The sequence below is a fragment of the Musa acuminata genome, chromosome BXJ1-11, assembly GCF_036884655.1.
Source record: "Musa acuminata AAA Group cultivar baxijiao chromosome BXJ1-11, Cavendish_Baxijiao_AAA, whole genome shotgun sequence".
NCBI classification, from domain to species: domain Eukaryota; kingdom Viridiplantae; phylum Streptophyta; class Magnoliopsida; order Zingiberales; family Musaceae; genus Musa; species Musa acuminata.
The window spans coordinates 33,224,340-33,237,527 of record NC_088337.1 but is presented as its reverse complement, the minus strand read 5'-3'; the positions used below and the strand labels follow the sequence as shown (position 1 = coordinate 33,237,527).

The 13,188-nt window shown below is 37.0% G+C and overlaps 1 protein-coding gene across 7 annotated transcripts; it reads right to left on the bottom strand.

The window, feature by feature from the left end:
• Window positions 1-676: 676 nt before the first annotated feature.
• On the bottom strand, window positions 677-5,203 carry LOC135597806 (pentatricopeptide repeat-containing protein At2g27610-like). Of its 7 annotated transcripts, XM_065091305.1 has the most exons (5): window positions 1,839-5,203; window positions 1,461-1,587; window positions 1,284-1,363; window positions 1,045-1,208; window positions 677-964 (listed from the first exon to the last, which is right to left on the bottom strand). In XM_065091305.1, the coding sequence occupies exon 1, from the start codon at window positions 5,109-5,111 to the stop codon at window positions 2,526-2,528; it is 2,586 nt and encodes an 861-aa protein (XP_064947377.1). In that variant the 5' UTR covers window positions 5,112-5,203; the 3' UTR covers window positions 677-964; window positions 1,045-1,208; window positions 1,284-1,363; window positions 1,461-1,587; window positions 1,839-2,525. The 7 variants fall into 7 exon arrangements, with proteins under 7 accessions (XP_064947377.1, XP_064947375.1, XP_064947374.1 ...); XM_065091303.1 differs by having other exon boundaries at window positions 1,284-1,604; XM_065091302.1 differs by having other exon boundaries at window positions 1,284-1,587.
• Between the last annotated feature and the right edge of the window lie 7,985 nt (window positions 5,204-13,188).

Genomic DNA, 13,188 nt, shown 5'->3' with positions numbered 1-13,188 from the left:
CTTCGCTCCGGCTACATATGTAACCAAAACATTAAGAATTCAGTGATTGCATATGTATAACCAAGACACTAAGAATTCAGTGATCGAGGCAAAGAGCCAATCGTAGATTTTTGTATAGGGAGGCTTATGACCTAATCCTCCATATATCTCAATGGATTCAATGAATTTGGTGAACATCCCCCAACTGAAACAGCAGCAAGGGCTACAACAATAGTTCTTTCCAAGTGTATTAAATCTTAATTCTACTAGAAGGGCGTAAGTAACACAAAACATTTTTCGTAAAAAAATACGATAACAAAAAAACTTACCCGAAATAGAAAAGTTTGTGCAATTTCTTGCACCAACTTAAAAAAGCATAACATTTCTGCTTTCCACAATAATGCAACACCAAAGAAACCGTACAGACGTTAAGACTCGTTTGATACAAGAAAGTTCGTTCCATGATTTCATGCACTAGTTCAAAAACTTTAGTACTCGATAAAACTTGGGCATTAGAAAGAAATTTATCTAGATTATCTCTTTTAAATAGGATAGAAATAAGGAGCAAAGGCTAAATTCCAATTTGTAGAGATATACACCATTTTGGTCTCTGTTAGCTAAAGCCAACACAGGATTATCACTGGTTTAGATATCCTACGGATTCTGACACACTGAGAACCACAGGCAGTTGCAAATCTGAGAAACCATTACAGATTTAGATTCGATGTCACATTGTATATCGGTCTCTACACATGCTGTTGGGTATAGGTTGAATGATCACATCCAACAAAATAAGTTTGTTGATACATTTTATGCATAAACATGTTAAAGCATTAGATCAAGATCAAGTAAGAACAACGTGAATGACAGCCATAAAGTTTAAACATCAAGCACCATAAGTATGGGAGCAAACTCACCTGCTACTCTCTCTTTGAATGGACTTGAAGGGCCCCTCTGTTCCAAACAAGCCATGTCGTATGTCCTGCTGCAGAAGAAAATATACAAACACTTGTTAGAGCTCACACAAACAGTATTATGTGTTCCATATCTAACCCTGATACTAACCTAGTGATTGTATGCTATCGTCAAGTTATGCTTTTCCTTCCTCTCAGCACCAGCAAAACAGGGGATATCTGAAGCCTGTACAAGGATATGCATAGTGCAGGAAAGAAGATAGCTAAGAAGGTTTATCTTCTGATATGTGCAAAGCTTTCTACATCTTCATTCTCCTGCCAACAAAAATTCACTTAACCATCATCCAAAATTCCGGTCACAGAATTCCAGTTGACAGCAGGTACAGGTACCTCCAGGCCCTTGCTAGAGCTCGTTTGAGGTTGCTGCTGTTGAGTCTGTCAGATGCCCAGGATTGGCTATGTAACTTCAACTGAAATAAGGACCATAAAGACTTAAAGACTCCTGATGGTGAAGATCTGTCTGGTGTTGAACCACACACTAAGATGGCAAGTACTAACATGTACTACCATGAAATTGAGAACGCCCAAGCAGCCTTTAGACAGTACAAAGAGTGAATAGCCTTATTTATGCAAAATTCTAAATAATGAGAAAAGTTCCTTCATGCTGAATTGTATTCCTCAAATAACCAGCAACCTGAGAGATCAATAAAACTGAAAGATCATGTTGCCAATGAAATAATCAGTTCTAAGTTTATGAATATAAAAGAACAAACTTGTGAGCATATAGGTTTTCTTCAAGGATAAAGGACTGAATTAAGATAGATTTAGTTACTAGATACAAACATTGATATCAGTGTGGAACAAGAATAGGTCAATTATTGATATGTTAAAATTACCACATACGTTGCATAGACAAAATAACACAATTGGCACTGAGACAAGTACCTGAGCAAAACCCTCATAAGAAGTCTGGAAGTTTTCATGGAGGAGAACAAATGACGTTGCAGACTATTGAGGTACAGAACTCTGAGAAGAATGCATATAGACCAATGAGGTCTATTGAGCACCAGCATGTCTAGGACCAAATGGGTGCCACCATGCCTGCTGGAGGAGCATTGTTCATTATGGTAACTCTCCACTCAGTTACTTTATGTAAATGAACATAAAATTACTGATTTAATGCAGGAACTTTCCACTCGATTTCTGGAGAGCATAGCTCAATCATCGATAAAGTTCCTTTGTGTAAGCAATTCCTATGAATTACTTCTACCAGTGAACTGTTTTGCAAAAACAAGGTTTCAACATAGCAATTTTTGCCATCTCAGTTATGATTCTTGTGTAAATGTCCACCTATTCATATTTTGTGTCTCTGTGGCTCTTATGTTCAAACCCAACAAAAGTACCATTTTTTATGGCTAGTCACCACATCTTTGGCTACCATGTATTTAATACTATGTTTGTAGTTGAGATAATCTGACAAAGAATTCAATTGGCTGTATGATTGTAGTTCAGTTAGCAAGGTAATCCAAAAGATGTAAGCTCTTCAAATATGAATCAGTTGGCCCTACGATTTGCATTCTGTGCCTCCTCCAAGTAACCATAACATAGAATTTGGAAGATACTGAAGTCCAGTCACCAATAATCACCACAAGAGCAAGAGCCTCTATTAAAGTGGTGGAATCGGCTTGAGTCCCTGATAACAATCTCCCTCTGCTCTATTTCTGATATTAACTTAATCACGGTGTGGCAATCCCCACACACTCTAAGGTTCTTTACAATTTGGAGGGGTGTCCCAGGAAGCGTAGCTATCAGCCCAAAAGAAATGGCCAGTCTCTCACTGTGCTGAGCTAGCATGACCTCCTTATGCTCCTCTTCCATATCATGAAGCACATAATCTGTATTTGGTTGATACCCTTTCTCCTTCAATCGAATTGTAATGTCTTTAAGCTTTGTATATATCTTATCTGACATAGGATGAGTTCTATCAGAAGCTAAGAACGAATGCACTTTGTTCTTAATTTGAATCCAGCTGCATCCAGCTTCTTTCTTTACTTTTCTGGCATCCATCAGCTTCCTTATCTTGGCCCTCTCTGCCCATCTCCCAGCAGCTGCATACATATTAGATAAGAGCACATATGCAGCAGAATGTGAAGGTTCAAGTGACATTAACTTCTCTGCAGCGAGCTCTCCGAGTTCCACATTCCGATGAAGCCTACAGGCACCCAACAGCGTACGCCACACAGTTGCAGATGCTGGAAAAGGCATCTCCTTGATCAGACTCATTGCTTCTTCGAGTTTACCAGCACGACTATAAAGATCAACCATGCAGGCATAATGTTCCACAGTTGGACTGATATGGTGATTATGTACCATTGACTCAAAGTGCTTCTTGCCTTCTTCTACGAGCTCTGTGTGTGTACATGCTATGATAACACCAATAAAGGTGATTCCATCCATTTCAATGCCTCTAGATTCTATGCCTCTAAATAATTCAAGGGCCTTCTTAGAATAGCCATGCTGAGCATAACCCATCAACATAGAATTCCAGGAAACCTGATCCCTCACTGACTGCCTGTCAAAGACTCCCTGAGCACTCTCTATGCTCCCCCTCCTTGCGTACATAGTGACGAGAGCTGTGCTCACGCACAATGTGTTTTCATATTTAAGCTTGATAGAAATGGCATGAAACTGCTTCCCCTGATCTGCTGAAGCTGTTGGACTTGCACATGCATCGATCGCACTGGAGAGGGTGAACTCATTTGCTCCGATACTCTTCCTAGCCATCTCTGTGAACAGCTTCACTGCCCCTTCAGAATCACCTGCTTGGGCATAGCATGCTAGCATTGCAGACCATGCCACAATGTCCTTCTCTTTAATCCCCCTGAAGACACAGAAGGCTTCGCAAGTGTTTCCTAGCTTAGTATATGCTGCGAGCAGAGCAGTGCCTACAGAAGGGACTTGCTGGAATTTGGTTTTGATGACCTGGGCATGGATTTGGAAGGGAGATATCTGAGGAGAAGCCGTCAATAGAATAGAGTAGGTGAAATCATTCGGTTCAATAGCATCTAACCTCATCTGACTAAAGAGAAGTGCAGCTCGACTGACATGTCCATTCTGTATATACCCATTGATCATAGCAGTCCATGAGACCACGGATCGAGCTCCCAGCATGGAAAAAAGTTCAAATGCGTCATCCATTTCGCTGCATTTACTGTAAACCACCATCAGTGCTGTAATTACATTGGCATCCAGGTCGAACCTTTCTTTCACTACACAGCAATGGAGCTGTCGAGCAAACGCGAGCTGTTTAAGATTAGCGCACAACTTGATCATGGTAGCGAAGCTCGACTGTGTCGGTTTCAGGCCGGCAGCTCTCATGTGACGAAACTCTTGCACTGCTTCAGACTCGTACCCATTCAACACAAGGCCTGCAACCATCGCATTACAAGAAACAGCATCCCGGTTCACCATGCGGTTGAAGACTGCTCGAGCCTCTTCGACTAGACCACACCTGGAGTACATGTTGATCAGAGGATTGCACACAAACACTGTACCCTGGTATCCAAATTTGATCAATTGGCCGTGCATTTGCCTTCCGTTCTCAAGTACTCCCTGAGCCGCGGCCGATGCAAGAACAGTGGCAAAAGTGAAAGGATTTGGCTTAATTCCCTCGGATTGCATCCGGGAAAAGAGCTCAAATGCATCATCATGGAGTCCCTTCTGAGAATACCCGGTGAGCAAAGAGGTCCAACTCACCACATTTCTCTCAGGCATTGAATCGAACACTCTCACTCCATCATCCACGCCATCACACCTGAGGTACATATCAAGCAGCGAGGTGCCAACGCCGACCCCCGATCCGTGCCCACATTTCACACAGAGGCCATGCAGTTGCCTGCCAAGGTTTCGATCCCATAAACATCCGCAAGCCTTGAGAACGCACGAGAGCGAGGAATCGTCGAGGGGCTGCCCAGACCTCCGAGCTTCCAGGAAGAAACTCAGAGGTTCTCTGTTAAGATTGTTCCTCGAGTGCCGGAAGAGCAGGCGGTTCCACGGGGAAGGGCTCTCAAGAGGGCTTCCGTCGAACAGTTGGCGATGAGAGCAGAGACCGCGGGGACTCGGCTCGTTGGGAGGGTCGAGAAGGTGTTTGACGGCGGTCCCTAGTGTTCGATCGCTGTTTACGCTGCCTCTTGACCTCGCGAGAGGCCTGGGAATCATGAGAGCTTGTAACGTCTGCAGAGGTAGATGGAATCAGAACTGGTGGGCGAGGGAAATGGTGATGATGGTGATCGCGTTACCCACAAAGCTGAATCATGTATCATCGAGGATGCAATAAAATGGACGGTCGTGATCCTGAGATGATAGCGATGGAATAGAGAGGTGATAAGCGTGCAGATTCCAGAGAGGACATGTGAATGGCACGTGTTTGTTCATCCGGATCTGGATCCAACTCAATAATTAGATACACCAACTCAAACCTTAGTCCGACTCCATTATCCGCCGTTGATTACATGAGCTGGTAAGAGTCATACTTAAGAAATCAGACTTTGTGTCTTTGTTGAGAGAAATGATTAGTATATCATTATATAACCAATAGGTCTTAAATATCTCTCTTTTAAAAGTGATATATGACTTGATTAAATATAATGAGAGAGACAAATATTGAACGATAGGTTTTGTATTTCTTATTTATTCTAGTTCTCAATTAATTTATAATTTAAGAATCAAATTATATATATATATATATATATATATATATATGATTAAAGCAATGAAAATCTCTCGTTCAAACTTATATATAAATATGTATTACTTCAAATGAAATCATCCTCTTTCACAATCTTTATTATAACTCTCGCTATAATTGATTTGGTTCTTACTCTAAGGTGTCACCCTCTCCTTTCTCGTATCATCTCTTCCTATCATCTAACAACCTTTTCTAACTTTAATACTCTTATGATTATTCGAAATAATAGTTCTTCAGACACGTATCTAACTTAACTTTGATCCTTTTTAAATTTTTTTAAAGACAGTAATTATATATTTTGGTGAACTTAGTTCACGACATTCTCTTTGGATATGATTTACTAAGCTATGTTAATGGCTCTCTCAATTATCCATCCGAAAATATTCAAATATCAGTATAATAAACCTTAATATTAAATTATAATTATAAATTATGATTACGTTAAGATTATTTTATTTTATAAATTATTTAAGTCTTAATTATTGGCTCTATAGCATCATTAATTTCTTCATGCAACACTGTAATAGAAGCTTGGTCTAAATTACAAACCATCTTTATCAATCGTTCTCGCACTCATATATTAAATTATTTATCTATAATGATAAAAATAACCTAAAAGAGAGTTCTATTATTGATTATATATAAAATCTAAAAAATTTATAGATGACTTAGCTTTAATAGGTTATCCACTGAGTGATGAAGAAGTCATTGTTCATACTCTTAACAACCTAAGAGATGAATACAAGGAACTAGTGGTAATAATTCAAGCACGTGACTCACCAAGAAATATACGATAAGTTAATTAATTAAGAAATATATCTGAAACGAGAAAAGAGGAAGATATGACTATCTATCACATCTTAGTTTAGTCAAAAATCTAAAAAAAAAGATAATTAAAGTAATAATGTGTTCGATAGAGGATCGAATAAGATATCTCCCAAACTCAAATAATCCAGGAAATAACTTCAACAATAATCACTAGAATTATCAGTGGTTATAGCGTCCCAACAATAATAATTATGAAAAAAATCATCTGTTAGCTCTGTAATAAAATTAGATACATAGCAAAAGTTTATTAGTCTTGACCTAAGCTTATGACTATTCCCAACTGGCCTCAAGCAAACATTAAGACTACTTTGACCGCTCATCGAAGCAATTAGATTATTAACTCTATTGTTTCTTATCATATTATTTTTTATTTATAGAATTTATTCATCCACATCGGCCATGGAGGCAATGAAAAAAAATCATCGGCAATGGTAATGAAATCTCTAATACTCGTTCCACAATATTTAATTCATACTGCATTTTACACTTGATAGTGTTTTGTGTGCACTTGATAGTAAAAGGAACCTTATTTATATCTTTTAATTCTATAAATAAAATAATATTTCTATTGAGTTCTTTCTTGATTTGTATCTTATAGAGGATCTAAGCACAAGAGTATTATTGGTCTAGGGCCAAAATAAAGATAATATCTACGAGTGGTCGTTAGCTTTACAAATCATTTAGTTAATTATTTTTGCTTTAGTTACTACTCCAATCAATATATGGTATCGCTACCTTAGCCATATATCTATTTTTTTTTAATAATAGTTAATTTCTCGTTACTCCTTTATAACTTAATGTTTGCCTAATTAATAAAAAGCATAGAATATCTTTTAGAATATTTTTCACATTATGCGCCAAACCACTTCAAATTATTTATATTTTTGTTTAGAGTCCTACCCCAACTAATTCCTTTAATAATTTTATATTTTATGTTATTTTTATAGATTACTTCACTAAATATATAGGGTTCTATCATCTCAAACATAAATATAGAGTTACTCTAATTTTGACTCGTTTTAGAAAGGTGTTCGAAAACTTCTTTCAATCTATCATTAAAATAGTTTACTCTAATGGAGGAGATGAATACCAATCTCTAACAACTTATCTCTTACTATGTGATATACAATATCTCAAGTTACTAATGCACACATCTCAACTAGTTGGCTTTATCATATGAAAGCACTGATATATAATTAAAACTCCCTCCTACACCAAGCCTCCATACCACTAACCTTTTGATCAACAATATTTTAAATTACAATCTACCTCGTTAACAGTATGTTCACCCAATCCTACAATAATAGTTATAATTTAAAAAATTATTTTATAAAATCTTAAAATATTTGGTTATTTATATTATCGCTGGCTATACCCTTACATTTCACACAAATTAACACTAAGATCCAAGTCTTGCATTTTAATCAGGCACTCCCTTCAACACTAAGATCCAATTCAAAAGTTCTTTCTATTATGTTAGTTGAGTCCATTTTTTTCTTTTTAAGATCTTGCTCATTTAGCAATGTCAAAACCATCCATCAATATGTTCACAAGAGTACATCTCAAATCTCTCAAACGTATTTCTCTCACATCAATTAGTAGTTCTCATCAAGACCTATACTCTTTTATTACTTTGGTTCATCAGCACCTCACACCCTCTACAACTTCTCTATCTATGTTTTTACTAATTCACTCTACAATGTCTAATGAAACAATACCCTTGACATCACGAATGATGTCTTCATCTTTTACTCAACCAAGTGACATTAAGGTACATCAACTTAATCAAGTACGTGACACTAACTCTTCACCAATTCTCATACCTTTAACACAACTCAATAATACCACCAAGCTTGAACATCATATGACAACAACTCTAAAAATAGCATCTTCAAACCATGCTAGATCTTTGTTCTTCACACTATAATAAGTTCTCCACCAGACTATTGAATCACAAGCATTGCCCAAGCTAAAAAATTTTCATACTGACGTAAGGCTATGTGTGAGAAATATGATACGTACTCCAAACGTCACATGCACCCTTGTACTATCTCACCTCACATAGAATATCATCGAATGAAAGTGGATCTTTTAAATTAAGTACAAAAACCTTTAATCCAGTAATTAAATCGATGATAATTTGACTTATCTTGAGTTCGACTATCACTTAAAGTTAACAATATTTTTTTATAAGAAATCTTAATTGAAGATACCTTTATGCAGTAATCTTAACTGAAGATACCTTTGTTTTAATCCACTTTATACCGTAATCTTTTATTTTAATCTTTTGTTTTATAAACTACAAAAAACTATTTATAAATTTTACCAAGTTCAAAGAACCCAATATATCGAACTTGGCTCATTTTTATGTTACTTGATTTCATTAATTTTAAATCTAAACAAAAGAGATGTATTATAAAATTATTGGTCTATATATGGAAGATATTACCATAAAGATCAAGCAATTCATCAAATATTTGATAGATCAATTTTCCATCAAAGACTTAGGAATTAAGTTATTTTGTAGGAGTAGAAGCAACGTTCATATCTTTTGAACTTTTTCTATCTAAAAAGAAATGCAATCGAGATTTATTACCAAAAACTAATATACATAATAAGAAAGAAGTCAGTTACTCGAATTATATGATGACTGTCCTGTTACAAATCCTATACAGTATAAATAGTACTTGGTTCCTTATAATATTTATCTCTTACATATCTAGGTATTTTATTTATAATTAATAATTTATTATAATTAATGCATCAATCTTTTACTATGCATTGGTCTATACTAAAACATATCTTATGATATGTTGAAGTGACTTTAAATCATGAATTTCTTCATAAACCGTCATCACTTTATCTTAATGTCTTTGTTAATGCTGATTAGACAGATAATATTGATGATAAGATATTACATCAGTTTACATTATCTTCCTTGGAGTCAATATAATCAGTTAGAGGTTATAACAAAATAATATGCAATCGTAAGATTCACGGTTCAAATTAAATATCGACCCATTATCACTACCATTATATAATTCAATTGAGTTACTAATCAACTATATGAACTTAGCATCACTACACGATCCACTTCTATAATTTTCTATGATGATATCGGTACCACCTACCAATGTTTTAACTCGGTGTTTCACTCTCGTAAGAAATACATTGTCAACTTTCATTTTTTTAGAGATCAAGTTGTTATACATCAATTACGTAATTCTCATGTTTATATTTATAGTTTTGATTAACTAGCTAACTCTTCTACATGGCCTCTCACTCGTAGGGTATTTTAGTTAAATTAATCCAAGATTGATATTCTTGACGAAAGCTGAATGGTATAAGGACAAAATTAAAGATCACGATAAAAGTAAATATGAAATGATAATTTTATATTATTTATACGTCAAAATTCTCAATTGATTTATAATTTAAAAATCAATCATATATATATATATATATATATATATATATATATATATATATATATATAATGAGAATATGATTGAAAACTTTTTTTTCTTAAATTTAATAAATATATATTATCTTAATAAATAAAAAGAAAAGAATGAAAGAGACAGGTTGGGAGGAAGCGGGAAGGAGTCATGCGCCTTTCGAGAGATGCCGCGGCTGCGCCTGTGGATGTCGTTCTCACCTGGTTCTGTCTGCGTTCGGAACAAGAAAACACCGGTGGGCGGCACAAGATTCCTTGGAACCATTGAAGAACGTCCAAGTCTCTCGAGGGATATTTTATGTGATGGTTTCTTCTCATGCATGTGGCTTTGCCATTCGTGCAGAAAGGCTTCATGTAAGTAAGAATGGCCGGATCACTACTGGTTATCAGGTTTCATCTTTTACTCTCGTTTTTTTCATGAGCTCGTCCTATAGCAATATCATAATAAATTCATGGGTCGTGCGTAATATTTGTCAAACAAACGAAGAAACTTACTGTAGTCCAACTTTTTTGGCTGATGATCCTTAACATAATGGCGTTGAAATTTAAAATTATCATCACCCCAAAAAACAAAACAAAAAAATCAAAATAGAAATCTCATATTGGTTTTCCTTTTTACTTGGAACTTTTATAGTATATATACATAATAGCTTCCTGCATTAACTTGGAACAAATGCATAAAAGATTCTTATTCTACTATAATCACCCATTGTCACTTCGCTTTCGATTGGATAATCCCTCTCGTAGTTCCCGTCTTCCATACCATTCAATTCTTAGCCTTAACATGTAAATTTTTTAAATGACAAAAGTGTTTCGTGTGGCCTCCAAATGCCCATACTACATTTTTCTCATAAAAATTGACAAACTGATACATTTGAGGTGTTCTCAATGGTATCAATAGTCACTGCTTCCTGAACTGAATGTAGGCAGTGACACCAACTGGTATGCTTAACTTGAGTTTATAGTAATAGTTCAAAACAATGCATGTTTGTTGATTTATTTTTTCCAGTGAATGATTCAGGTCATAGTGAGACTAGCTAGAATTAACATACATGTAGATCCATCTGACAACGATAATTCAGAATGACTCGAGAGCTTCGATTTTTAAGTTAAGGTTTATTAGGCTAATATATTTCTTCCATCTTTTTCAGACTACATCAAACTATTTTTTCGTTGATCTATCTATCTATCTATCTATTTCTAATTTCATTTTGCATATATGAATATTTCTAGCATCTTTCCTTTTTCATTTATGGATTATCCGTCGTTCATCTTTTTCTTACATACTTTTTGAGAGTTCATCACATCGTTTCTGATAATTCACCGATGGCTCACTATATATCATGATATGACTCGTTCTCATTCGACCAAACTCGGTTTTTCATTTAATTAAAACAAATATTGTCTGTCTATTGATTCTGATATTGTATTGGAAAAATAATAATAGATATTTCAGGACTGAGGCTATCCTAGATTCACCATGCTGCTTGCAGTTCTCTCTCCCAGCTCCACCCACCTCGCTAGCTGCTGTAACGAGGTTGTGCGGTGAAATCCAAGTTTCATGTGGGAATCAAGTCACATGCTTAATGAGTTTGTGGCGTCACAAAACAAAGGTCATGTCCTCTCAGCACAACTCACTCATCTGATCAGATACACACCAAACGATTCTCCACATCTGACATCGATCCATACGTCTTGCCTGTCGCTGCACCTGAGGGCTATACGCCGCCGGTGCTCTCCGTGCTCGTTCACCTGATTCGTCACCCCGTAACATCAGTTCAAGAACCCTCTAAGCTCTATGATGCAACTGTAAACCGCAGCAGCCATGGATAGAACTGCACAAAACACAAAAGGTAAGGAGACCTCACGGAAACGTAAAGAATCAAAGCTTAGATCTAAAGAAATGCATCATCAATCAATCCATATATATATATATGTATGTATACATAGATATCGTGCATGAAGTCGCCGATCAAAAGGCATCTTAAACAACAGGATAACCCATGAATATATTAGTGTGTTGCAGGTGGCATGGCCACCAAAAGCAACAGTGACAGCCCCCAAACACTTCGACAGCCCACCTCCTTTCCATTTAAGAATCCGGAGAGACGGAAGGAGGTGGCGGTCCCGGCGAGATTTACGGGCCTCATGACTCGCACAGGTACGATTGGCTGTATGCATGCATAAAATATACGCGCACTGTTAGCAGCATGAATGCATATTGTACCGCCTGTGTGCGTTCATGATGAAGGGAATCGTTTCGGTATGTCATCACCGAGCACATATTCAAACTGCTGGTGATGGAATCGAATTCACATGAGCGGTGGACATGGTTGTTTGGGCATGTAGGTACGTATGTATAAAATAGTAATAATAGTAGCGTACGTGTAGCTCATAGAGACACACACACACGCATGAACTAGGAGACACCAACGGAGCGATAAGGATCGATCGCTGCTGCTGCTGCTGCTGCTGCTGCTGCATACGAATGGATGTTACGTGAGCGTTCTCATAAACTACCACTTCCAGCCAGCAGCTACCTCGAACGACACGTTATGTCGTTAATATACTACTGAGAGGAGCAGCTAATTAGACCTACCGTTTTATGCAGCCAAATTTGGTGTATGCGAACCGGGATCCATATTAACCCGCATACGACAACACGAGCCAGGAAGCGACGACGACAATTTCGTCACGAGCGCGGCTGTCATCTATAATAATATGCATTAAATAGCTTCAATACTCCTCTAATATAGCTTAGATGATTTATTGACTCGTTTTATCTTGATAAATAAATATATACATCTGAGGTCCTTGGGGACAGATGATTTAAGTTGTGGGGACCGCAGCCTGAAACCAATGGGTGGCGGTGGTGGTTCGGCCGAGACAAAGAAGCTCTCGTCTTTGCTTGGGCGAGTAAACGTAACCATTTGGTCGTCCGTGTAAATGGTGTCTCTGTCAGAATTGGAGACGAGGATCGGTGAACGAAGACGAAGATAAAGACAAGAGTAACATACAAAAGATGTGAAGGAATTACTCGTAAGTAATCGAATAGTTGGATGTGAAATGATCTATTGGGATCAGTTAAGCTTTGTGCAATGTAGACCATTTACGAATGAGATGAGGAGTGACGCCCGATGACTTGCGAATGCACTATTATGGATTATACTATTGCACCATCATCCTACGCCATTTATGTCTTGTTTCCCCCACAAGATAAGTCTGGATCGTGGATCGACCATAAGAATGGCCATGGAATCCCC